This window comes from Dasypus novemcinctus, chromosome 15 (assembly GCF_030445035.2).
Source record: "Dasypus novemcinctus isolate mDasNov1 chromosome 15, mDasNov1.1.hap2, whole genome shotgun sequence".
Lineage (NCBI taxonomy): Eukaryota > Metazoa > Chordata > Mammalia > Cingulata > Dasypodidae > Dasypus > Dasypus novemcinctus.
In genome coordinates this window covers 7,462,848-7,490,689 of record NC_080687.1, presented here as the reverse complement: position 1 = coordinate 7,490,689, position 27,842 = coordinate 7,462,848, and the positions used below count along the sequence as shown (strand labels likewise).

The 27,842-nt window shown below is 40.3% G+C and overlaps 1 protein-coding gene across 3 annotated transcripts in view; it reads left to right on the top strand.

The window, feature by feature from the left end:
- FRY (FRY microtubule binding protein) overlaps nucleotides 1-27,842 on the top strand; it is a 443,412-nt gene that overhangs the window by 101,020 nt on the left and 314,550 nt on the right. For 2 of the 3 annotated variants that reach the window (XM_058276985.2, XM_012519809.4), the window contains exon 1: nucleotides 2,757-3,070. In XM_058276985.2, the coding sequence (XP_058132968.1) occupies nucleotides 2,866-3,070 (205 nt within the window). In that variant the 5' untranslated portion in view covers nucleotides 2,757-2,865. Of the gene's footprint in view, nucleotides 1-2,756; nucleotides 3,071-27,842 lie in introns of those variants that run through there. The other variant, XM_071208166.1, reaches the window with a different exon arrangement.

Genomic DNA, 27,842 nt, shown 5'->3' with positions numbered 1-27,842 from the left:
CCCGACTCTTTCTTCACTGCATACAGAAATTTTGCACCCACTAAGCAATAACTCCTCCTTCCTCCTTACCTCCTGCCAAGCTTGTCTGCTAATTTCTGCACTTTTATATGATACAGTACCCCACTGTAGGCACAGGATGGCTATCCATGCTCTTCCTGGGTCAGTTGGTGATCTGGCACTCAGCACCTTTGCACAGTTCCCTCCCCGCCTACCCACCCCCGCCCCTTGTGAACTAGCCCCCTATCATCCTCAGAGAGGAAAGCCTTCTCTGCTGAGAATGTGTGACCCAGGGCTTGGGGGTGTATTTCCAGGAAGCAGGATGAGTAGGAGGAATCCATAAGACAAAGCGAGTCAAAGGCTCAGTGTAGAACCCAGCAGGTAAGCATGCAATAAATAATGCGCGATCATCATGCACTCCAGATGCACATGTACCAGGCTCTGCTTCCAGCCAGCCTCCTAAAGACAAAGGCACAGTAAAATGCACACACCATGGGGATCTACCTGTTGCACACTGTATGTGGTGATAGCACCTTTCCTCAGAGGCTCCCATTTTGCCCCATGTACTCTCCTATTTAGCCCCATGATGGTACCATGAATTGGGAAAGAAACAGTTATTATCATTTCTGTTTCACAATTTAGGAACGTGAAGCATGAAACACTGAGGGTTTTACAGGCTGGTAAAGTTGGGATTCAAATCCCAAAGGGCTTTTCCTGGAGGGCTTCCTTCCTTTGCCCTCCCTTGAATGTGAAGATTCACTTGGAACTCTTTTGACTGAAATGCAGGATGTTAGGAGATAGAGTTTCTTTTAAATGGACTTCCTTGAGTATGTCTAGAAGACAGTCACCGAGGAGCTCAAGCTTCTGCTCAGCCCTGGCCAATTTCTCCCTGCAAACATTTGATCTGTTGAACCCTGAGACTCTACCCTACTATGTATTTGAAAATTAAACACTGTTCTTAAGGTTTTTGAGGGTCTTGAGGAATCTTTTTTTTTCCTGCTATTTAATCACCTCAGACTTTTAAAATGCAATTCTTTTTATTTCTTTACTTAGAAAAAAATGTATGTTCGTTAAGCTAAATAAGATTCAAGCAGTCTTATGAGCTTTAAAAAGTAGTTTTGTACAAACCACTCATTGTTGTAAAGTTCTTGTGTAAGCCCCAGATTGACAAGGTAGTTCTAAAACCTGGGAGGGAAATGGTGTAGGTGGCTCTCAGAATTGGTGAAATAACTTTATAATTTAATATGTGAATAAGACTGCTACATTAAAATGCCTCTTAAGAAAGAAAAAAAGCATCTGGACCAAGGTTACCAGGTTTAGCAAATAAAAATGTAAGAAGAATCAATATTGCATGGGGTATATTTATACTAAAAGTTATTCTTTTTTTTATCTGAAATTCAGATTTAATTGGTGTCCTGTATTTTATCTGGCAACCCTACTTTATGAAAAAATGATTTCCTGCCCAGAAAACCTGTTATAGTTTGAAAATGTTGGCTGAAAGGTAACAAGGAGAAGAGAGAATAATTCTATTAGCGTGGAAGTATATTTTCATATAGGTAAAGAGACACAACTCGTAACTTTAACAAATAATAAAACCTACTTGGCATCCAGGAGACCAGAGTAGACAGTGATTTCGGAAATGACTCCCAAATCCTCTGTAATTCTATGTATCTGCTAATTCCTGGCACTGGGAAGGGGAAAGGCAGATCTATCTCCTGACCCACACTGCTACCAGATAGAGCACAAGAAGGCTGTGTATATGTGTGTGTGCATGTGCGTGTGCATGTGTGTGTGTGTGTAAGAAAGAGAGCTGAAGGCCATAGCCCTGGGCATGGCTAGAGATGATTAAGTATAGCTTTCTGACTTCTACAGTCTGTTGCAGAAGAGAGCACAAAACATTTCCACATAAATAGAGCAAGGGGGAAGGGAATAGTTGACACAAAAATGCAAAGTCCGGAAAAGAAAGAAAATATGTGACAGGTCAAGCAGAAATCTTTACTGAGGAAATGCGGTGTTTTTTTCCCTCAGACCACCTAACCACTTGAACATTTTAGTTGAAAGCAAGGTAGAGTCCCTGCAAGGACAGCAGTGTTTGCTTTTTTGTTGTTTTGTGGAGGCTGTCATCACTTCTATGGATAAGTCTCGTTTGCTGGACCTCTGACTTCCCGGCCAGACAGCCTGAACTCTTTTTGGTGGGGCACAGGATGGGAGGGGAGGGGTGGGGAGTGGTGCCGGGTTCCCGGCACACACAGCAGCGGGTTCCTTCCGCACCATGGCCAGCCACCTCTCATCTCCTTCCATCCAGCTTCCAGCTGGCTGCCCGCCAAGTAAGAGACGGAATAAAGAAGGATGTTTGTTCTGGGTATGGAGTTTAAAACTCCAAGGTATGAGGGAATGTAGAAACATTTCCTGAGAATCATTTAAAATCTCTAGGAGTGTGGGAAATTAGAAAAATTAGACTTACAAGTTGTACCGACATTTGTTCTTAAATAGTCAGTTGGGTTTGCTCTATGACATTGCCCCAATAAAGTGGAGAAACTTCACAAAACTTCACACAGCAACCCTTGCACCACTTGTATTACTGCCACATCTGTTCGAATTCCCCAGTCTTTGGCACCTAATGATTTTTTTGTTGTTCTTTTTTTTTTTAATCGCTCCTCCCCTGTGTTATTAACTGATGAAAGGAGGGGTTACTTAGTAATTCTACACCTGTGCAAGTCCACGCCTACCAACTTGCTAAGCTTCCCAAACAAGTGCAGACTAAAGCATGAGAACCTCTGAGGCTGGGGCGGTGGCGGCTGTGACTCTGGCTGCAGCTGGGCTTGACTTCTCAGGTTTTGGAGAAGAGTCTCAGATGTATCTCCTATAATGGCAGTTGATGACAGCAATTTATATTCCAGAACGAAGAACAAACTGAATTCGTCTCCAAATGATTATAAATCATCAAGACGGAGTAGCTTACCACCTGAACTGCTCATAGGAAATGACATTAGAGGAAGACTGCAAAGAAATATTAAGAACTTGGAACCAATTCACCTGAGGCGTCCGAAAAAGAGACCATCCATATTTCCAGGTAGGAATTTTATTTAACTTTATGCCTGTCAGTTGAAAAAGTAAAGTCTGTATTTCATTTGTTATGATCAGATGTGTTGCCTTAAAATTAACTTGGGACATGTTTGATAGCTTTCAGTAGCCAAATAAGCATGTTTGAGTGGAGAAAATTAAAATAATCTTTCAACTTGAAAGCATCTGATTTTCTTCCTTTTATTTCCTTTATTTATTGTAATCTTTAGTGCTCTGTAAATAGACGCTATGTTGTTTACTGTCAGGATCAGCAAGACCTGGGAACTGCTTTGCGGTTACAGTCCTGAGGATTCCATGCTGCACTTCTTCCTCTGGCTTATTTTCTTTATTTTGCGAGATGATTGGATTGTTGAGTGAAGCTGATGTTTGTGTGCACCAGAAATTCACACCATTAAATACTCAGATGCATGCTTCAAATTCCTGTCTTACATCAGAGCCTAAAACCATTTGTAGTAAAGGACGCAATTAAACAATGTGACATGTGTGAATGTATGGTGAAATGTATTCAAGCACAGGAGACACTTGGATTTCCACCTTGATAAAGGGCCTCTGGTGTCTGCCTTAGACATTTGTGGTCGGACATTGCAGGCATGTGCATCGTGTCAGATACCTGTGCCCGTGAACCCTGAAGGACAGACCTAAGTGATCTTGGGAGAATGTACATTATTGAGTCAATTTCATTTCAAGACTGTTTGCATTGGAATTTCCAGGAAAAACTGCAAGGGGCCTTTTTGTCTTGTGATTAATTGATTGGAGTCTTCATTATAGGATAGGTTAGAACTAACTGCTGAGGTCTAAATCTATGATGTTATAAAACGAAAAGCAATTCAGTCAAGTTTTACTAAAAATTATATTGACTCCTCTAGCAACTGACTCTTTAGACTGCTTTAGAAAATAGCTAGGAGATGATTTAGAGATACATTTCTTAAGGAAGTTGTTGTCTTAGCGATTTCTTGGTTCAGTGATGCGGCCCTGTTGTGAAAACTCTCTGTAGAGGAAAACAAACCCCACCCTACAGTGGGTCAGAGAGTATAAGTTTGTGAGCATGTTGGGAGGAAGGGGATAGGGACATGGAAAATGCTGGAAGGAGGACAATTTAAGTGTCTAAAGTATCTAAAGAGATCATTAGCTTTCTACCTGCCCACCTTGATCTCCTGAGGAACCAAGAAGTTGAGGCCTGCCTTGTTTTTCTGAAATTGCATAGCATGAAACACTTTCTGTTGAGTTGGATCACTGGCGCTTCTTCCAGTACCTTCTTCCAGGCCTGCTCTTCACTTTCTGCTATTTTCTCTCTTCCTTTATCCTTTGGCTTAACATGCCTGGACTCATGTACATTATAATTCACCCTGCTTTTTGCTACCACAACCAAACCAAGCTACTCCCATATTTCAGGAGGACTTCTCCTTCTTTCTGAACAACCAAATCCCAGGAGCACACTTCCCCACATACAGCCAATCCCATTTTGCCCTTTCTTTCTGTAAGGCTATCTAGCTCTGGGCTGTTAGCTGCAGCTACAAAATTGGGACAATGCCTGGTAGCTGGGATCTCACACAAGTTATCCTTTCTAAGATCTTGAGTAGTCATAATTAATTTAATAGACAGAGTTGTGGAAAGAGTAGTGAACTTAGGAGAGCTGAGTTGTGTCTAGACCATGTCCCCAAATGGCTATGTATGTTCTCCACACTACCTCATTGACCTTGTGGACTTCAAGTACATCATTTGTTTCTGCCTATCTCAGTCCCCATTCATTCTCTTCTTGGAGACAGCAGCAGGAGATGGACTTTTCCCATCCCTTCCCCATCTTCTCTGCTCTTTTACTATAAGGTCTTCAGTGGAGATGTTAAAGAGTTACCTGCATAAAATTTGAAAAATTGGTGACTTGATTTCTAAAGTTCCTTTAAAGTAAACTGTAACTCCACTTCTTTTTACTGTGGGTGACTTAGAAATGCCAGTGAGCTGCAAATCCTGCCACAGTTCCCAAAGAACACCCAAAAACGGAAGCATACAAAGACTGCAGTCATTGTTCACGTTTTATACTGCTGTAGAGTTGTACATAAGAACAGATCTAATTAATATGGGGTCTGAGAGTCAGAGAAATGAAAAGACATCTCAAAATTAATAAATGGCAAAATTAGGGCTCCATCCTGGGTCTCTGACTCCATCATTGAAGGTGTTTCCACTCCGTTACGTTGGACTATATTGTATACTGTTGTACATTTCATTTGTCTAATGAGATACAATACTTGAGGACACATCAGTGTTTCAATCAGTTTTCACTCTGACCCTTACACACACACACACACACACATACACACATATGTGCACACAGTTTTATTTTCTCATATCCTCTACCTCTAAGTCTCATATTTTCAGTCCTGCTCTGATTGATTTATTGATTCATTCATTCATTCATTCATTCATTCATGAAATATTCATATAGTTCTTGTGCTGTGTTTAGGACACACAAATCTAGCTCCAGGTTACTCTTCTGTTCTTTTCTTTTTTTTTTTTTTTTTTGCTTTTTTTTTTGTCTTTATTCATTTTTTTAATATTACATTCAAAAAATATGATGTCCCCATATACCCCCCACCCCCCTCACCCCACTACTCCCCCCCCTAGCAACATTCTCCTCCATCATCATGAGACATTCATTGCATTTGGTGAATACATCTCTGAGCATTGCTGCACCTCATGGTAATGGTCCACATCATAGCCCACACTCTCCCATGTTCCATCCAGTGGGCCATGGAAGGACCTACAATGTCTGGTAATTGTCCCTACAGCACCACCCAGGACAACTCCAAGTCCTGAAAACGCCTCCACATCTCATCTCTTCCTCCCATTCCCCACACCCAGCAGCCACCAAGGCCACTTTCTCCACACCGATACCACATTTTCTTTGATTACTAATCACAGTAGTTCATGAACAGAATATCAGTAAGTCCACTCTAATCCATACTCTATTCCTCCATCCTGTGGACCTTGGATTGGTTGTGTCCATTCCACATCTATGTCAAGAGGGGGCTTAGATTCCACATGGATCCTGGATGCAATCCTCCTGCTTTCAGTTGTAGGCACTCTTGGCTCTATGGTGTGGTGGCTAACCTTCTTCAACTCCATGTTAGCTGAGTGGGGTAAGTCCAATAAACCAGAGTGTAGGAGCTGAACTCGGTTGAGGATCTAAAAAAGAGCCGGGAGGTTATCAGAGGTGTTGCCCTTATGCACACCTGAGCAGAGTCCCAGAGACAGATAAAGTAGATACAACCCCAGGTATTGGTTCTTCTGAGGGCTACAGAGACCCACAGGTTTTATGGTCATGGCAGATTAAGTTCAGTGCCATGTCAGTTGGCCCTTCTTTGGAGTTTGTGTTTCTGTGTGATGGAGCTGGACTCAGATGTGATCTCTTTTCACAAGCCTTTCCTATTACTTTATCAACTACTTTGTAGTTGGTGCTGGGGTTTAAGATATACCCAGGGGATCTGAATCTCTGGACTGACCATGTGATAGCCAGGTCCTGACCCTTCTGTTCTTAAGCCTATTTCTCCTCTATCTCCATCTCAAACTTCAGATAGTTCATCTATTTAAAAGGCAAATTTGTTAGTTTCATTCCCTTGCTTAAAATTCTTCCTCAGTTACTACTGCTGTGAGGATAAAGTCTAAACTCCTTAATCTGAAGTACTAGGAACTGCATAATTTGTCCACTGTTTCAGCCCCCAGCCTCATCTCTTACGACATCATCCCTTTGCATTCCAACAAAATCAGCCAATTCAGACTCTCCCCCCACCCTTCACACATGCCCATCTCACTGCTGTACGACAATACGCTCAGCTTCACCCAGTTCCTACCCTGGTTTCACACGTCAGCTTGATAGCCCTTCTTCCAGGAAGTTTTCCCTGAGCCTCACATCTGGGTTGGGTGCATTCCATGTGCTTCCCGAAACACCTGGACTTTTCCTTTTCACAGCACTTAACAATAGAATGCTGGAGTGAGTTACTTGTCTGAGGGTCACAGGTTCCAGTCCCACCAGAGCAGGCATCGCATCTAGCTCAGTAGAAAGCGGCCTGATTTCTCCCTCTTCCTGCAAGAGCTCCAGCAGCATTGAAAGAAAGCAAAGAGAGGAGAGAGGAGTGGTCCTGGGCGTGCTACACCCTCTCGGCTGTGGGATTAAAATGAGCATCTTATCCAGACCTGGAAGCAAGTGCGGCTCATGCACGCCAGGTAGAATGGGTTGTTCATTCAACACTCTTAAGCAAACAAGTTGGTGTGTTTAATCAGCTAGTTCTTAAAATACCGTGCTGATTTTACAGTCTTCTGTTGTGAAAAGCAAGGAGTCATCTGCTTGCAAGGAGTCATCTGCTTGGAGGAAGCAGGCAGTTCCGCATACTTCCTCGTCGCTTAGTCAGAGGACGAGCTCCATGGGAGCAGGGAGCCCTAGTCCAGACTCTCCCGGCTCAGCTGCCAGAAGGGAGGCTAATGCTGTGGCTCATTTTTAACTCAAAATTCTGTTCCAAAGGCAAGTTGTTTTTTTTTTAACCCACAATCTAAAAAGATAGTTATCTAAAACCACATTTTTATAACTGAAACAGATTTTGAACCAGTCTAAAGTAAGACTGCTTTATTCTCCTCCTCATTGCATGTAGGTCTTTATTGGAGACACAGTGCAGTCATAAAAACGATGGCGGGTAAACGCCTCTGGTCTCTCTTAGGGGGAATGGCCTCCGTCCAAGTGACTGTGAGGCTGGGGCTTCCTGTCACACACACAGTGAGACACACTCTGCAGTTGTTGTGCCTCCTCATTTATTCTGTTCCCTGTTAGATCTGTCATTCTGGAACCCTGAAAGCTAATGCACTTGATGACATTTAGCCGTACCTTCAAGGGGCATGGAGAACTTGGTCAGGGCCTCCAAAAACCAGAGCTTTCAAAAGTGTGCTTCCTGGGATGGCTTTCAGTTGCACCAGTTGCATCAGTGCAGTGGTTGCACTTGGTGAAGACAGGAACATGTCCCATAGTGTTGGTATGTGCCTGGAAGTGTTGAGAGTCAGGCAAAGTGGAAGAGGAGCCAGCCAGAAGACATGGGTCAGACACCTGTATGGCCACACCCCTGCGCATCTGGTCCCAGAGCTTCCTTAATGGGCAGCTGTGACTTCCTGAAACAGCAGGTGATGCACAGGGGCCTAAGCAGAGGGAGCCTCAAAGGCAAAGAGTTCAAATCTTCCCTCTCATGAAAGGATTTCAGCCCAAGAATTTTAGAAAGTCGGTATCTACTCACCACTGAGTTCAAGTTCTGATCTCCCATTTACTAAACATGTAACCTAGGACACATCACTCACTCTCTGAACCTGTGTCTTCATCTGTGAAACGGAAATGAAAACACTGATTTCTGGGGTTGTGTTACACTCAAGTGGCATAATGCATAACTATACTATGAAATGACATACACTGGAGCTGATTATATTTTTTAATATAAACAGTACTTTTTCTTAAAATGGGATAGGAGGGGGGATTGTAAAACTTTTGCAAATCTACGGTTGGAAAGTTATCCAAAGTTACCAATCAGGCCTTCTGCTAATATAAATTCAATATAATGTGACACTACTAAAAGACTCAATTTTAATTTTCTCACAAAAAGGAATGGCATGGAAACTCTTCTTCACGATATAAAGATCTGTTTAATTTCTCAAATGAACCATTAAACATGAAGATATTACTGGGCAAGTCCTCTGAAAATTGGTCAATATGAAAAACACCAGTGATAGTGTTTAATAAAATTACTTGTAGCCTTGCTGTGTTTAATACTTCTGCCTAATTTTGTCCATTTAAAGCCTTGCTTTTGGAAGCTCATCTCTTAGTCTTTTTTTAACTAAAACTTGGAAGGAAGATAATTGGTTTGTCCTTGTGATTTAAAAAAAATAGCTTGTATATAATATTGTAAATGAATTCACCACTTGAAATAAATCTAAACATTGGAAGTGTTTGGACTTCAAAAACTTTTTGAATGTCAAAATTTACATTTTTTTATTTAAAATTAGATATTTATGGCATTCTGCACTCCAAAATACTGATGCAGCAGGTAGCCTGTTTATTTAAATAATCATATGTATTTATGGAACAAATTTATTAAGGGGGATGGAGTTGTGGGTTTTATTTTGTTTTGTTTTCATAAAACAAAACAAAACAAAAAATTTAGTAAGGCAATCAGTAGCAGCCTAGCTATTAAGAAGGAAAACAAAAATCCTAATCCTATAATATTTATAGGAAATATAACTCTCACTAAAATGGGGTACATGATTTGTAAGCAAGAGATCTTTGTGGAGTGGGTGTGATTGTGGCTGAAATGAGTAGTCTAGGAAGATTAATGTTTGTTGGAGGAGAGCTGGAGGATAAATATTGGGAAGGTACAAGAATGATTTTGGATGTAGACGAGGATTGTGCTTAATGATATAAATATAGGAATGTTCTACTACAGAATGTGAAGAATGTGGTGATACATGGGAAAAATATAACACATGTAATTTATGGACCACAGTTAACAACAGCATTGTAATGTTTTGTAGCAAAAGCACTATATTAATGTGGAAGGTTAAAAACAAGAATATGGGGTATGGGGTTTGGTTTTGTGAGATAGGAATACTATTAAGCATTTTTTTCTCATTTTTTTTCTTTAATATGGAGAACTTGACTATGTCATTTAATCTGTGTTCATCTGTGCATCTTTCTGAATACTAGAGGAACAACTGAGTTAGCAATTGGAATTAGATGAGATAAAAATGCCTGAAAAAGAACTTTTTAGGAGTAATATTTCCATAACTTGTTGAGCTTCCTTTTTCTTTTCTTTTCTTGTTAATAACAAAAAAGTTGTTAATAAATAATAATAATGGTAATAATAATACAGGATTCTGAATTCAGGACCTACCATACAAGTATATTGCTAAGTGGATTAAACCTTTCTGGCAGCCTAGAGGGAGTTTTTTTCCATTTCTTGATCTATAGAAAATATTTAGCTTTGCAGACTGAACAGCTCCCACCCCCAACACACACATATTTCCTTACCATTTTAATGTACTAAATGTGCATACACATCTAGACTGCAAAAATATTATGCATTTTTATATCCATATAATTTTATATTTTCTCAATATACTTCAGTGGTGCTTTTTAAGCACTCAGAATTGTTTGCATAAATAACGTACTTTAAAAAATTGTTTTGGGGGACACTTGACCATCCAATTATTCTATTGCATAAGAAATGGTTATGCCCCAATGTTCTTTTGCTTCAAATACTTTGGGAAAATAGCTACCTAAAGAATCTTTGGCCTTCAAAATAGAATTAGAATAACTCCATTTTTTCTTTATAATCTAGAAAAAATTATAGACTGGAAGTAGGGGCTTAAAAATGATTTTAAATGGATACTTATTTTTTAGGTGACAAGCATGTAAAGACTCTAATTACAGGGTGGTCAGAGTACTTGTCAGTCACAGTTTTAAATCCTTCCATTCCTAAATGTGGCATGACTTAATCCTTTCGTGCTGATCAACTGATTGCCAGGTATACCTTTGATCATCCTGGGAGTTCAAAACACATGGATGGTGGAAAGGCAAAGTTTGTACTTTTATCTTTAGATCAGATTTACTGATGGTGCTCCCTCCATTGTCAAATAATGTAGTCTTCTCCCACCCTGATACTTAAAGGAAACAAAAGCATCTTAGTAATCAACACTGGATGGAGTTTGAGAGTAATTGATTTTTCTGGGCAAGAAAGATGCAATTTAAAGAAATGCTCATTTTAGATTTTGAGTGTTGAAATAGATGCCCAAGGGTAAATGGAAGATATACATGAGAAAGACTAACATTGAATCGACAAAAATCTAAAATATCTTGTTGGATGTCTACTGGGTGCAAAACGCTGTGCCAGGAAGGACCCAATGCTAGTTAAGATATTGATGCCCAGCAATCTGTTTTTCCTATTGCTTTTCACTAGGAGAGACAGGTGCATTGATTTCGGTGTTCGTGCTTCTCAGGAACAACACTTAAGACTCCTGTTGCACCGACTAAGACCCAGCTCCCTAAATGTCAACTGGATGGTTAAGATAGAGGGCACGTCCTCTGACCCAGAAGCCCTGCTTGACAATGAAACAGTTCCCTACAGAAAGTCTCAGAGGCATTAATTGTCCTCTGCATCAGGTTTTCTTTGTTGTTGTTTTTTTTCCTTTTTGTAAATTGTGCCTCTTCTTGCCCTCTGAAAGCAGCCAAGTGATAAAGGATCATGTTCCTCCCCAAGGCCCCACTCAGGAAGTATTTCCAGTCTTTTATTTTTTAATACACTTTTTAATTTTAAAAAAAAAGATACTTAGATTACATAAATGTTATATAAAAAATACAGGAGATTCCCATATGCCCTACTCCCAACCCCTCCCACATTTTCCCACGTTAACAGCATCCTTCATTAGTGTGGTACGTTTATTACAATTGATGATATTTTCAGTCTTTTAGATCTTTAAACTTCTGCTTAATGAAGGGGATGTTAACCTCAGGACAGTGGTTTCCAAAAGTGTACCGATCTGCATTATTGAAGGAGTTTTTTCAGAAGCCAGAGGCACTGGCCCTGGAGATTTGATTTAGTAAGCCTAGGCTGAGGCCAGGCTTCAAGGTGCTTCGGATGTTTGTCCCATTCCCTAGTCAAGACCTATAAACTTAAGGGAAATGGGAAGGATATTCAGAGTTCAAAGCTATTCTTTATTCCATGTTTCACATGTAGGAAGCAGGAAGCAGCTATTAATGGAAGGCCCCATTAGGTATACCCATGCCATCCGCATCCTCCCCAACCACCACCACACACATCCCAGCGCTGCCACCCTCTAGGCTAGTGAGTCCCCTCCGGGAAGGAGAACCTGTGTTTTCTTTCCTATCACTGCCCTGATTTGAGCTATATCATGTACAAGCTCCCTCCTGGCCCCCCACTCCTCATTCTAAAAGAATAGCAGAGACAAAGGTCAAGGCTGCCCATCTCAAAGTCTTTGTCCCAACTCTGCTCATACCATGTGCCATAGGGCTCTGTCTGTCCCCTCCTAACCAGTTTTTAAAATGCCTGTTTTAAAATTGTTTTTTCAATGCCTGTTACAGGCAACCAATTAGAATACATTGCATGGATAAGAAACTTTTTAAGTCTAAAAATAAAAGCTCTCAAACAGTACAGGTAACATAAAATATAGAAATGCTCAATGAGGAAAAGTTAATGAATAACAAACATGACATTGAGAGCTGTGAAGAACGTGCATTATTCAAAAATAGGGTCAGCTATAACAGCATGTTTTCTTTTGTTACTGAATCACATTCATCCAAAACAAAGAGCAGTTTGTGCAACTTCTAAAAGGAAATATTACCAAAATGTAACTGCTTTTAATGAGTTTGGACAGATCACTATGTAATATTCTAAATACGGTTTGGGATGAGTATAAACATTCCAAAGTTATGGCCTTGCACTTTGTCTTAATTTCTGCTAAATTAGAACAAACTTTGCTGTTTCAAATATACCCACGCAGTACAGTCCATCTTCAACAAAAAGGATGTAAAAGAAAACTGTATGCTTAACCCCAGTTAGTATTTACAATAATTTTATTGGCAATAAATCAACTGTATTTTGAAAGTTTTCACACCAAACATCCCCACATATACACACATGGGCAGGCAGGAGAGAAGGGGTGGTCCAGGCTGATTTCTTTCAGAGACAGCCTGAAATGAAAATGCAAAATCTGCACCAGTGGTCTGGGGGTGGAGAAGAGAGGTATGAGAAAAACACAGAAGAAATTTTTCTAATATGTTCAGCTCAGCAGAGGAAACAGAAAAAAATTATGAGCCGAAAGAAACTAATGTGGCAGCCTCACCTTCCCCAGCAGGGAATATGTGAGGTGGTATGTCTGTCTGTCTGTCTGTCTGTATTTTTTTATTTATTTTAAGGTACCAGGGCCAGGGAATCAACCTGGGACCTCCCATGTGGGAAGCAGGTGCTCAACCACTTGAGCCACATCTGCCCTCGGGTAGTTTTTATTTTGAAAGTTTTATTGATAACATGCTGGGCAAGATGGCCTGCAGGTCTGAAACTGGGTTTGGTGCTTGCCTGTGGGAAGAGAAGCTCCTTAAAAGTCACCTAAATGGAGGACAGCACAAGTGCCTTCAAATGTTTCTCTTAAAGTTTCCAGACACTGAAAATGATGATGACTTAACACAAGACTGCATCAAGTGAGATAAGAAAAATAGAAAGTTTCTATTTCATCTCTACCACCCCAAAGAAGAACTAGAATAAAAACAGATTCTATATCTCAACTGAGGTAGATTGAAGCTGTAAGAATTGATTAGCTTCTTCTTAGGTTCTACTTCTTCTTGAAAGGCTTCCCTAGTTGTCTGTCCCTTATGGCTTTAAGATAATTAGAATCTAACTGTATTGTTTCGGGGCAGCAGAGATAGAAATGGCCAAATGTGAAATTTTGATGTCAGACAGAAGCCCAGCATTGTATATTGCTTTCATTGTGTTTCAGAATGCAATGTGTAGTGTAGAGGATATGAAAATGTTACCCCAAATTCCACATCACTTTTGGGAGCTGTAGGAAAGTAGTACATTTATACTTTTACTTCTTCTTTTAAAAGTAGAAGTTTGGGATTAAACAAACAGTATAAAATAGATTAATGTGTAAAAGTTGTGAACAAAATGAAAATTAATCCGCTGACTAGACCTTTGCCTCTACCCTGGATTGGCATGTTTACAAACCTCTAATCTCCTGTCCTCTACAATTATAATCTCAGCGGACTACATTGTTACACATTACTTGTTGCCGAATGGAGTGGTGCATAGCATTTGGTTTGGATACTATGCAGTAGAACCATGGCATATGTATTTGTCAGCCAAAGGGGTGCTGATGCAAAGTATTGGAAATCTGTTGGCTTTTATAAAGGATATTTTTGGGGGATAAAAGTTTAAAGTTACAAGGTCCTGAAGAGTCCACCTCAAGGTTGCTTTCTCACCAAAGTCAGCTTGCATTGAAGCAAGATGGCGGGTGGTCTCTGTCTGGTCTCTCCTTCCTTCTTCCCCTGGAGGCTCGTGGGCCCAGCTTCTTCCAATCTCAGCTGTAGGCTGGCATTGGGCTGGTCTCTCGGGGCTTCCTATATCAGTCTGGCATAGGGCTTGTTTCTTTCTGGGCCTTCTCAGCTGTTCAGCTGCTCTGTTCTCTTCAGCTGCAAATTTATCAGGCAAATGGCTCATTTCTCCCTGGGGCTCCAGGATTAAAACTGACAAAGTTCCCTCTTCTTCTGTGAGAGTGTCTCTTTATATGGAAGCCACCAGGGGGGTAGGGACTCAACCCAAGCTACCTCTTACTGACGTAGCCCAATCAGAAGCGCTAAATTGATTTTTTCAAGTAAACTTAATGAGAGGTCCCTCACTGAATCTAATACAATCAAAGGGCATCACATCCAGAGGAACAGACCAGTTTATAAACATAATCCTCTTTTTTGGCATTCACAAAAATAATCTCAGACTGCCACAGCATAGTTTAGGATTTGAAGTAAAAGTCATAAAATTTGAAATGCCATGAATGTCATCCAAAGCAGCCATTTTCTTCCATCAACTCTTAAGGGCTATGATTAGGCAAGAAGTATACTCCATTTTCAAAAAAAAATTTTTTAGTTTAATTATTGGGTGAATTAGGAAGAATTGTACCCTTTCTTTTTTTTTTTCTTTTTTTTAAAAAAAGATTTATTTATTTAATTTTCCCCCCTCCCCTGGTTGTCTGTTCTCTGTGTCTATTTGCTGCGTCTTGTTTCTTTGTCCGCTTCTGTTGTCGTCAGCGGCACGGGAAGTGTGGGCGGCGCCATTCCTGGGCAGGCTGCTCTCTCTTTTCCACGCTGGGCGGCTTTCCTCACGGGCGCACTCCTTGCGCGTGGGGCTCCCCCACGCGGGGGACACCCTTGCGTGGCACGGCACTCCTTGCGCGCATTAGCACTGCACATGGCCAGCTCCACACGGGTCAAGGAGGCCCGGGGTTTGAACCGCGGACCTCCCATATGGTAGACGGACACCCTAACCACTGGGCCAAAGTCCGTTTCCCTGCACCCTTTCTTAATATTGGGTCATAGGGATTCTTCAAGCTTGGATCTTACCAACTTTGTACATCAATGAGCTGTTACAGTTTGTCTTTGTTTATGTTTCAGTGATATGACATCTTGGAAAATCTGTGACATTTATTCAAAAGTTTAATTCTTATTTTCCCTCCTCATTTTTCTTAGAGCTCTGCCTGAGTATTTCCTAGTTTTTCATGGTTCAAGTATAGAAAGTGGCTGAAAGTTGTGGCCTGAAATACATAGACAAGAAAATTGCTCTCAGCACAGCAAGACAATGGAGAATCCCAGACTCACTGAATTGTGGCTCTGACAGCAATCTTAGAGTACATTTGATACATTGCACTCACTTTATACACAGAGAACACAAAGCCACAGATAGCTCATATCCAGGCTCTCCTGATTCCCAGCCTCATGCCCCATGACATCAACCATCATGTCATCACCACAGAAACCTAGTTTAAGAACCTCTGGGTCATCTTTTACTTTTATTAAAAAATTTATTTATTTTTATTTTTTATTAGAGAAGTTGTGAGCTTACAAAATAAACATGCGTAATATGTAGAAGTCCCATACATCACCCCTCCACCGACACCTTACATTGCTATGGAACATTTGTTACAGATTATGAGAGAACATGTTCATACTATTACCACAAACTATGGTCCATAGCATACACTTGGTATATTTTTTCCATACATCCCCTATTATTAACACTGTGTATTAGTACTGTACATTTGTTATAGTTCATGGGAGAATGCTTTCATATTTGTACTGTTAATCATAGTCCGTCTTCCGTCATATGGTTCACTGTGTTAAACAGTCCCATGTCTTGTACATTCTATCCAGAGTGCACACTCAGTGGCTCTCACCTTCATCACCTAGTTGTGCTGCTACTTCCCCAGTAAGCCTTTGAACATTTTCCTTAGTCCAAAAGAAAAAATATCCCATACCTGCTATTATTGACCCTTAGCACTGATATAATACCTTCTTTGACATTGATGCAAGAATATTGCAATACTGCTGTTAACTATCGTCCATAAGTTACATTAATTGTATTTCCCCATGCATCACCATATTCTTACCAGCTTGTAACAGTGGCGTACATTTGTTCTAGTTTATAGAACATTCTTGTTTTTATATGTTAACCACAATCCTCATCCACCTCCAGGTTCACTAGGTTATTCAGTCCCTAGATTATTCTCTAGCTTCTTTCAGTTGACATTTGCATCCCTAAACTACTGCTTTCAGCCACAATCCCATTTATAAACCACCTGTACTGTTTATCCTCACTATAATGTATTAACTCTGGAAAGTGAGGAGAAAATGCCACTTTCTTCCTTGTGGGGCCCGGAGACGCACCATCAATGCAGCAGCCTGTGTTCATTAAACAGCCTCATGTCTGCCTCTGCCCCAGAGAGGCAGTCGAAGTGGTGCCTGGGTGGGAACTGGAAGTTTGAAAAGCATGAGTCTGTCACAATTATTGAGAGCCCTCTTGACTGCATAGCCCCAGAATCTCAACTGGTTTTAGGCCCCATTAATGTCGTTAATAAAATGTCTGTTTCTCTGGTGTCCTGTCTCTCAGTCTTGTGATTTAACTGAGATGCCTGGCTCCAAGCTGTAACTTTCTGCTTATTGTAAAGATACTAGAAGTTTTATTTCTCCTTTGGATAAGGGCAATAAACATGTGTTAATAGATTTTATCTGCCTTTGAGAAGCACTGCTAGTCTGACAAGAGTCATCCTCCATCAGGACTCTGTTGGAGTTTAGACAGCAGTTGTTTTATTTCTTTCTTTTCTCTAAGGTATACCTTACTCTAAACACAGCACTGACCCCCGTATCACAGGCCTGAGACGGCTCCCCATCATCCTGGTGCTCAGACTGTCTTATGGTATAAACCAAAGATCATATTCTGCTTAGAGCTCTGTCAGTTAAAACTTTGGCAGACTCATTAGTAGGGGATAAGACTCCTATTTCTCCTGACTTGAGAGAATTTCTCTTGCCAGAAACATGTTTGTGTTCACTTGAACAGGCCCAGTGACCCATGTAGCTAAGTCACATGGAGGACAAAGCTTGCTCTGGGACATGCTAGGGAATTTTGCTTATGATCTCTCAGTGGTGTGTAACAGAAAACAGTCTTAAAAGTTCAGTGAGTAAGACCATCTTGAGTTGGCAGAATACCATGTGAGTTTCTATTTTTAATACCTGAGTAGTTTGTGAAAAGTCCACATTAAAATGGGCAGCATTACTCAATGAGGGTAGTTTTGTTTTCAACTTGGTTTACTGTATAGGTGTGTTCCTTTTAAGAGATGATTTATTTATGAAATGAAAAACTGAGCAGAGGTTCGTTATAATGTACCTAGATCATCAGCCATACTATGAATGAATACATTCCCTTATGTAATGCATTTTAAAGAATTTTTATAAAATACTAAACAAACTTGGTGCTATTATAATATTTAATTATGGATGTTTATTTTTGTATCACTATCTCCTCATCCCCAGGCTCTGAGTCCTGTCAAGGCAGAAACTGTGTATTCCCTGAATAATGAATGAATGAATGAATGAATGAATGAATGAGTGAATGCTTTGCCTGTCTGCATTAACTTACCTTGCTCTGTCTTAACCAGCAGTAACGTGCACGGAGTTAAATTATTTTCTAAGCAGCAGTTTTCCTTAGTATGAGTTTTCTGATAAAATCACTTTTCCTTCTTCTCTCCAAATTATTTTATCACTTGGACTCCTGTTATTCTACTCTTCCTTAATATATCCCAGTTCTATAATACTTTTGTCTTATAGGATACCTTAAATCCTTTGAAGACTTAAGTAAATGCTCAATATAATACAGTGCCTCTAAGCATCATCTGAACTAAATAAAATCTTTTTCCCATCAAGGGCATCATCACTTTTTCCACTTCCCTTTCCCCACTTACTGTAACCAGAATAAAGCTGATGTTAGTTTGTCATGTGTCAGTCAAGCTAGGTAATGTTTCTTGAAACAGTATCCTTTCCAAATTTATTTTTCTTCTTTACACTTGATTGGGTACAATTATTTAACAGTTTCTTTTTGGCTAACAGATTTACAAAATCAAAACTCCAATGCACTTCTTTTTTTTGCTTGAGTCATGTTTGCTGCAAGCAAGCAATTGCATTTTTATACAATAGTATAGGAGAGTAAAGTAGAAAGAATGGACAGGGACTCGACAAGGAAAGAGAACTATAAACTTGTCAGAGAATAAAAAAATTCCTTGTCAGAGGAATTGTCCTCACTGTCCATGTGGTGCAGCGGTGCTCCAAAATGTACTCACCAGGTGCAGTGAATGAGCCACAATGATGGAAGAGGTTGTTGATGTGGGAGGAGTAGAGTAGGGGGAGTAGGGGGTATATGGGGGCCTCATATTTTTTTTAATGTAACATTTAAAAGAAAATAAAGAAGAAAAAAAAGTCAATTGTCTAAAAATTATTGATATGCTGACAGGTATATACAACTTTTGCATTAAATAATCAGAGGTAAAGTCTTTCTCCTAAGAAAGCATATTAGAACCCTGATTCTTTGATGTATGGGATGGATTGTTTACCTGATGAAGCAACATACCAAATAACTCAGGAATAACCAGCTTTACAGCTGACAGCAAACTCCTTCAGGCAAGGACTTTATATGTTTGGCACAATTCTTCTTATTGTACACAGTACTGTATAAATATTTAATGGCAGTTCCTCCCACACTACTCCTAGCTGGTCTAGTCTTCCCTGATTTGTCAAGTCCATAATCAAATATGGATTTCTGCATTAATCATTGGAGGTGTGGCACTAGTTTTGGGCTGGTTTCTCTGGGATGGCGCCATCTCTTTGAGGCCTGGGTATGTAATACGCGTCTGGGATATACATAATTAGCTGTGGCTATCAAATAGTACTTTACTTTTTCTTTCTCTTTACATCTCTTCATTTTAGAGATGGGTGACTGACGGAATGAGCTATATTTTTTCCTGAAAGTAAAGCAGTCACTTTTTGAAACTGCACTAGGATCTGTACTTTCTTGCCCCAGCTTCACAAATAACCTGTGATCTCAGATAGCCCACAGTGGCTCTCTAGAGGTCGGTTTGCTCATCTGTAAAAAGATCTTCCTGGGTCAATCACAACTGTTGTTTCCAGCCCCAGAGTTCTAGTGTACCACCCAATTCTAGATGTAATATTTGTATGTATGTACTTAGAAGAAATAAATTTGTTCATTTTACTATTTGTCTTTCTGGGAAATACAAAGAAGAGTTACTACTTGTCTTGTTTTCCAGGCTGCTATGACAAATACCACACAATGGGTTGGTTTAAACAACAGGAATTTATTGGCTCACAGTTTTGAGGCTAGGGGAAGTCCAAAACCAACATGCTGGCAAGACCATGCTTTCTCCCCCAAATGCTAGCTTTCTGACACCAGCCCATCCCAGTCATTGGGGTTCCTTGGCTTGCATCTCGCCTCCCATCCCATGGCGATATCCTCTCCTTTCCTGCTTCAGTGACTTCCAGGTTCTCTTTTATAAGGCCTCCAGTAATCTAGATTAAGGCCTGCCCTGGTTCAGATCACCCCACTGAACGGCAAATAATACCTTCACAAAACCCTATTTACGGTGGGCTCATGCCCACACATACATGACCTAATATTGAGAACATGTGTTTGTTGCAGCATGTAATTCTACCTGCCATGCTACTTATTTAATCTGATGTATAGTTTTTTTTTTTCTTTAAAGTAATTCACCCAGTATTTATTATATAGAAGAAAAGATTCTTGAGACAACAGTTTGGAATTACAAAGTACCGATGCATAGAATAACCTGGCTCTTTAATTATATGAATTAAAAAAAAAATCAGAAACAACAAAATCTCTTGGATCTGAGAGACAAAGACTACAAATTCTGTGAACTCTGTCCCTTGGTTTCTTTATCAGTAAAATGGGAATCTTATTTTTCTATTTACCAGAGAACAAGAATGAGCTAAAGACATAAAGTTTAGCTGCAGTTATAAATTGGAATTTTTTACATAGAAGAATGCTGCTCCAGTTGGGTGCATCAAGTATTTTCAGTAGTTGGAATGCCTTCATCTCCATCTGCTCACACTTTCTCTCCCAACCACTCCCTTAACTTTTGAAGCAATTTCCTTTTGCTTGGCCACCTTCGAACTGCTATCATTGCTCATGCAAAACGATATTTGTTGTTGTTGTCCCAGCAACAACTAACCAGCCCACTTAAGGATTTAATCTGTTATTTGTTTTCAACTACAGCTATTTCCAAAGGCCAGGCTTAGCTGCCAAAAAACGAGGTAGTTAAGGCTCCATGAAAGTGGTTGTACAAATCCTTTTGGTTGTACGCCCCTTACTTCTTTTCCTATCTGGGAATTCTCAGTCTGCAGAAGATCTGTTTGGGCATGCTGAGGTTTCCAAGGGTGACTCAGGTGAACTGGAAAATCCCGGCCGACATCAGGATCATTTCTACATGTAGCCACTTCTACTTTTGTGAAGTTAAACAGTCTTCCAAGGAAGTGAACCCCAGTTAGATTTTTCTGCAGGTGTACTGAGGGAATCTAATTCCACTAAGTCCACAGAGTTAGTTAACCTTCAAGACCTGGTAGCAAGTACTTTGCTTCCCTTTACAATTATTTATGCCTAAATCACTCTTAATTTTGAAATTGTTCATCTTAAATATAAGTGCGTGTCTATAAGCCACAGACACTGTTTTTAAGGGCAGTGTGTCCTATTTTACCTCTTCTAGCATCTTACGTACACTTCTGCCCAAGAGTCCCCCAGTACTACCTTTGACCTTTACATCATTGCCTAAGGTCATCTTGCCTATTCCAATTTTCATTGCTGTGTTAGTGATGCTTGTAATGTTTATTATTATGATCCTCATCCACATAGTTTTTTCCCCCACCTGTGATTTGCGGAAGAATCATACCCCAGTTCATTTATCCATTCTTTCTGCAAACACTTATTGAATACCTATTACATGCCAGGCCCTGGACTAGAACTTGCTCATAAGTAACTCATAATTCAGGGAGGAAGAGAGATACACAAAAAGAATGACATAAACAACTTCATGTTTTGGAAAAAATACCTCCTAAGATTATATCTCTGTACAAGAAAAAATAAACTTCAGGGCAGGGTAACCACTAGAGGTTTGCATGTTGGACTAGGTGAGAGATGATTAAGTGTGAGCTAAGATAGAGACCTACCTTCCAGAGGTGGTTAGGAAGTAGAATTCTAAGTTCTGGAGCCTCAAGAAAGCAGGAGCCAGGAATGTGAAGATGTTGGCGACACTGGTATCAAGAAATAGACAAATAGGTTCTTTTTTCCCAATAACTCTGTGATTTTAGTCAAGTTTCTTAACCTTTCTGAACTCCAGTTTCCTCTTCTATAAAATAGGATTGTTGTGAGGTTTAAATGAGATAATAACATATAAATGCCTAGTATATAGTAGGCAACTAATAAATGTTAATTTATCTCTTTTTTCACTCCTTTACCTGCCCCTGACCAAGGTTCCTAGATCATGCAACTAAGTGGATGGCAGTGCTTCTAAAATGAAATGGAGACTAGGAAAAGTGCAGGCTGATCTCTGAACTATCTTGGTTTTTAACATTTCTGTTGTTCTGTAATTCAGGCAGACTCTATGTAAGGAATTTTTTTTTTTTTTTTGCATTTATGTTTATCTTTCTCAAACACACTGTCCTAAGTGTCCAAAATTATCATCTGATTCCCAGAATATTCCCTTTAAATTGGGCAGGAAGCAAGATCACTTTTAGAACACTGGGTGGTTCCAGGTTATTCAGTAAATTTGGAGTAAAGTGATTTAAAAAATAAGTCCAGTCTCCTGGATTTTGAGCCAATACTTTGTTCTCAACATTGAGGGCTTTTAAAAATATTCTCCAAGTAGTCCTAATTTGACAGATTTGCAGCCATGTGAATGTGTGTGCGTTCTTGATGACAGCTTAAATGTTATATTTAGAGATTATCAGAGAAAAATAGAAAAAGGAATTTCAGCTAACCCCTTTTTCCCTTAGGGCACTGACCTTTTTTATAAAATCAGATTTTTTTTTTTAAAGATTTATTTATTTATTTAATTCCCCCCCTCCCCCGGTTGTCTGTTCTCTGTGTCTATTTGCTGCGTCTTGTTTCTTTGTACGCTTCTGTTGTCGTCAGCGGCATGGGAAGTGTGGGTGGCGCCATTCCTGGGCAGGCTGCACTTTCTTTCACACTGGGCGGCTCTCCTTACGGGGCGCACTCCTTGCGCGTGGGGCTCCCCTACGCGGGGGACACCCCTGTGTGGCAGGGCACTCCTTGTGCCCACCAGCACTGCACATGGGCCAGCTCCACACGGGTCAAGGAGGCCCGGGGTTTGAACCGCGGACCTCCCATGTGGTAGACGGACGCCCTAACCACTGGGCCAAGTCCGTTTTCCCATAAAATCAGATTTTATAAAGTCTGCCAATGCTCAATCTGGGCAGAATCTATGATAAGGTGGGTGAGGGTGGTTTAGCAGTGAGTGGGGTTGACAGTGCTGGAGTGTGAATGTATACAGGATTGGAGGGGGTTGACCCATCCATAGAGCTGGGGGGAGGCTGGAGGAAGAACAGGTGAACTCTGGGCAGGTAGCAGACTGTGGTTAAGAATACAACTATGGGAATGTTCTTTTGGCAACGGGCAGGGGAAAATCACTGGTGCAGGGTGTCAGTGGTAGGGAGCTGCATGGTGAAGGATGCACCTGGGGCCTGCCTCTGTGGAACATGAACGTGTTCATGTGGTCATAGGGTGTTATCTCAGTGGGTGGAAACCCTCAGTATAACTAAAAATATATTAAATTCCCATCCTGGGGAGTCCTGCTACATTCTCAAATAGAGGGCAAGAATCTCTAGAGTACAGAGACAGTGCCTAATAAAATAAAACAGACCAATATGCCAAGCCTCTGATATTAATGCTTCTACTTATGAGCCTTATTCCTGTAAAAATTGAGACAGCCTAATAACTATTGCCTAAGACTTACCTCTTGAAAACCTTCTTGTTACTCAAATGTGGCCTCTCCCTAAGCCAAACTCAGGAATTAAACTCACTAACTTCTCCCCGGCGTGGAACATGACTCCCAGGGATGAGGCTCCTTCGCACCGAGGGATTATTATTGTACTAAGCGCCAACCAGTGATGCATTTGGAAAAAGACCTTGTCCAAAAGGGAGAAACATTAAACACAAAAGAGTTTTTATGGCAGAGATTTCAAAAAGAATCGGGAGGTAATTTTAGAGGTTATGCTTATGCACGTCTCAGACAGATCTCCCTAACTGCCACAGTAAACAGTGCCTCAAACAGGGGTGCTCCTGAGAGCTCTAGAGACATCTGGACACTATAGGCAGGGCACACAACCCCATGGAATCAGCACCCCATCAGTGGTTCTACCTTGGAATATATGATAATCTGTCTCCCCAGTGTAACAGAGTTAGACTCGTTTATAATTTCCCTACACATGATTCTTCTACCCCTTTTATTTAAAAATATGATTAGCACTATACCCATTAAATACATGTCCCAAAGATTTAAATCTTCAGTCTGTTCATATGCCCATTGAGCCCTGAATCTCAGCAGAGTTGCGACCAACACCTTCTCTCCAGTCCATCGGATTCACCAAGGAGAACTAACAAAATGATGATGATGGACAATCCCACCCCCAAAAACAAACAGTATCTACAACTGCAAGTAGAGCAGTTCCTTCCATTTACCCCATAATGTTTAAGCCCCCTCTCAGTCTGAAGCAGAGCAGCCATCACCATCCTCAAATGCTCAAGATTAAGAAATGAACAAACATAAGGAGGTAATGTAAGTATGGACCAAAGTAGACTTATTATTATTGTAGTAACGGAAGAACTTGTAACACTGATATAAAGATAGTGGTTACCAGAGGTTCTTTGGGGAGAGGGAGGGAAGAATAGGTGGAACATAGGGCATTTTTAGGGCATTGGAATTGCTTTGCATATTGCAAGCCATTATACATTTTGTCAAAACCTATAAAATTGTCTGGTGCAAAGTGTAAACCATAATGTAAACTATAGACTTTGGTTAGTAGCAGTGCTTCAATATTTGTTCATCATTTATAACAAATGTACCACACTTAGGTAAGATGGTATTAATAGGGGGAAATGTGGGAGGGGAGAAGCGTGCATATATGGGAATCCCCTGTACTTTTGATGTAACTTCTATAATCAAAAGTTCTTTTTAAAAAAAAGAAAGTTCTTTAAAAATTAAGTTTATTGTATGAAAAAATCATGTTCCTATAAGTAACATTCAACTTATTATGAATACTAGAGAATGCAGATTTTAATAGAAGTGATATTTTAAGTGAAATATATATAATATCTAGCTTTATGAATCACAATGTAGCAGCTTTTAAAGGACAAGGAAACAATTTAAAAATCTATTCTTGGAATATTATCTTCAGAATAATCAGGATAATGTATAAACCCTTGATCAATAGAACTGCACTTATAATATGCATCAAATTTTAAAAGATGATAATTAGATATCCAGATATTCCATTCTGATATGAGAAAAAAAAATCTATTGGCTTGTAAAATGTGAAAGCCCAGAGAATGGAGTGATGCAGGCTTCTGCCCTGGGAAGAGATGTGAGCAGTTAGTGAAGCTAAACTCAGGCTTTTTTCAAGTCAGAGCTCACCCTCCCACACCATCAAGAAATGGCATTTTAAACAGTCCTGCATTTGATTTATCACATTATATGCTTTGAATGATTTTCTAGAAAAAGCAGTGATAAAAATATCAAGTAGTAGCATTAGTTTTTTTCTTCTGATCCTGTGGCTATGGTACATTGCCTACATCTAATTTCTTAGCCAGTAAAGTGCCAGATATGTCAGCAAAATGTCAAGCATGCACACACACACACACACACATGCACACAAAGAGAAAGCAATAGACACAATTTTTTTTTGTACTAAAAATGATGAAACAGTGGTGGAATTCTTATTACAGTTCTTCTTTCATATGCACATAGAGGTATTTTTGTTTAGAAAAACCCTGATAACTAGGAAGACTCAACCTCTGGCTGGGTGATGTCTGAGTCTGTTTAACATGTGATACTGTATTACTTAGAGATTTGACTCAAGGGCAGCTCTATGGCTGCATTCTAAAGAGATGACACATGGACATGCACAGACACGGGTAATAGTTTTACTGAGCAAAGCCTATCTGCCTCAGGTGATAAGGGTTGCTTCATGAAGAACTGCCAAAGATGAGACAGGTACCATCTCAGTGACTGCTCAGTTCCAAGACTCTGCACTCCAGACATTCTGAACTCTAAGCACTTGCCCATGCTGGCATTCCACCTTTGCTGTCATCTACACTGCCTACGTGATGGGTCATCACCCCACCCTCGCTTCAGTGCTGTTGCCTCTGGCTGGCATAGCTTCCCTGCTCCCTGTCCCACCAACGCCTTCCTTGTCATAACTCACCCCAGGCTCCTTCAGCATTTGACTTAGCTCTGAGCCCTTCTGACCCCAAAGCTGGTTGGGTCCTTCTCCAAGCTCTCCCTGGAACCCTTCACAAACCTTGGTTAAAATATTCTAGTTGCTTGCCCATCTCTGAGGCCCCCATCAGGCTCTGAGCAACTTGAGGGTGAAAACTGTCAGATTTGCCTTCTTACTAAAAATACCTAGAATACTTCCTGACACCAGGCAGGACTCAATAAACATGTGTTGAATGAATACTCAGAACAGTAGCTAACTCTATCCAAGTTCCTTCCATGTGCCCAGCACTGCTCCGCCTTTTCAGATGCATTCCCTCTTCTGTCCTCTCCCTGGCCCTGTGACGTGGGCACCATTGTTTCTCCTTGTGATGGTTATGCTAATGTGTCAGCTCAGCCAAGTAATAGTGTTTGGTCAAGCAAGCACTAGGCTAGTTGTAATACAAGGACATTTCATGGACTTTAATCATCAATGAGTTGATTGCATAGATGGCTGATTATATGTACAACCAACCGGGAAAATGGCCATCAGCAGTGAGAGATGTCTCAACCAATCAGTTGAAGGCCTTAAAAGGAGAAGTGATTTCAGCAGTCAGAAGAGAGAATTCCCATCTCTATTTCAGATAACCAGCGTCTCCTGCAAACCTTCAAAGACCTTCATCAGAGTCCCTGGCTTTCAGCATGCCCTATGGAATTTTGACTTTTACATCCCCATGATCACATAAGTCAATTTTATAAAATCTTTCACTAGTTACAAATATCTCCTATTGATTCTGTTTCCATAGAGAATCATGACTAATACACTCTTTTTTTTTTTAAGATTTATTTTTTATTTGTTTCTCTCCCCTTCCAGCCCTCCCCCCACCTCCCATTGTCTGCTCTCTGTGACCATTTGCTGTGTGTTCTTCTGTGTCCGCTTGCATTCTTGTCAGAGATACTGGGAATCTGTGTCTCCCTTTCTTGTGTCATCTCGCTGTGTCAGCTTTCTGTTTGCAGCGCCATTCCTGGGCAGACTGTGCTTTTTCTGCATGGGGCAGCTCTCCTTGTGGGGTACATTCCTTGCATGTGGGGCTCCCCTACATGGGGGACACACCTGCGTGGTATGGCACTCCTTGCATGCATCAGCACTGCACATGGGCCAGCTTACCACATGGGTCAGGAGGCCCTGGGTTTGAACCCTGGACCTCCCATATGGTAGGCGGACACTCTATCAGTTGAGCTAAATCTGCTTCCCATGACTAATACACTCTTGTTCTATGAATGAGAAAGAGTTAAAATGACCAAGGTCATTTGCAATCTTCAATTTGTTGGACTCTACGTACCCAGGCTGTCCTTGAAGTTATATAACTGCTAATCATCAAAATGTGTCAATATTTCCAATGTTGAAAGAATAGCTATAAATCTAGCTTCTACTATTTGTATGAGTGGAGAAAAGAAAAAAGTCAATGACTCTTAATGTGACACAGCTCTTTAAATATTTTGGTTAATTTTGTTCAATTTTTTTTCTTTGTATTAAAAATTTTGCTCCTCTGTATGTATAATTTCAAAATTTTTCTTTTCACTTACCACTCACTATATCACATTCATATTTTTGTCATTACTTTGTCTTTATTACCATCATAGCTAATGGTATCATAATATCCATTGTGATTTGACATACTTAGCCAATTGTCATTTGGATATTTACATTGTTACTCTCTAACAATAATGATATGAAAATATATATGCATATAGGGATTTTTTATGGCTTTTTCTTAACTTTTTGAAAGGAATTCCAGACTGAAAACTACACTAATTATTTAACAGCAGAAGAGTCTGGGCCCAGACATACTGTTCTCTTCCTGAAGTTTATGGGAGAAAGGACCCAGTTGGGGGTCCTTGGTCCTAAGGTGGTGCCTCATTAATTGGATAATCTGCCCTGTTGGGAAATACCCTGGATCCAACAACATAGGCAGAGTACAATCTGAGAAAGAGTCCATAGTCCATACCACACTGTAATACAGAATGAAATCTGGTTAAAATTGGCGTCAGTGGCAGCCACCAAGGAGGAAGGTGAGGGAGCATTTGTCCAAAAGGGGCAGAGTACATTGTGAAAGATTTACATGGAAAAGAAAGAGTAACCTGCATTGTTTGCATGGTCCAGGGTTTTA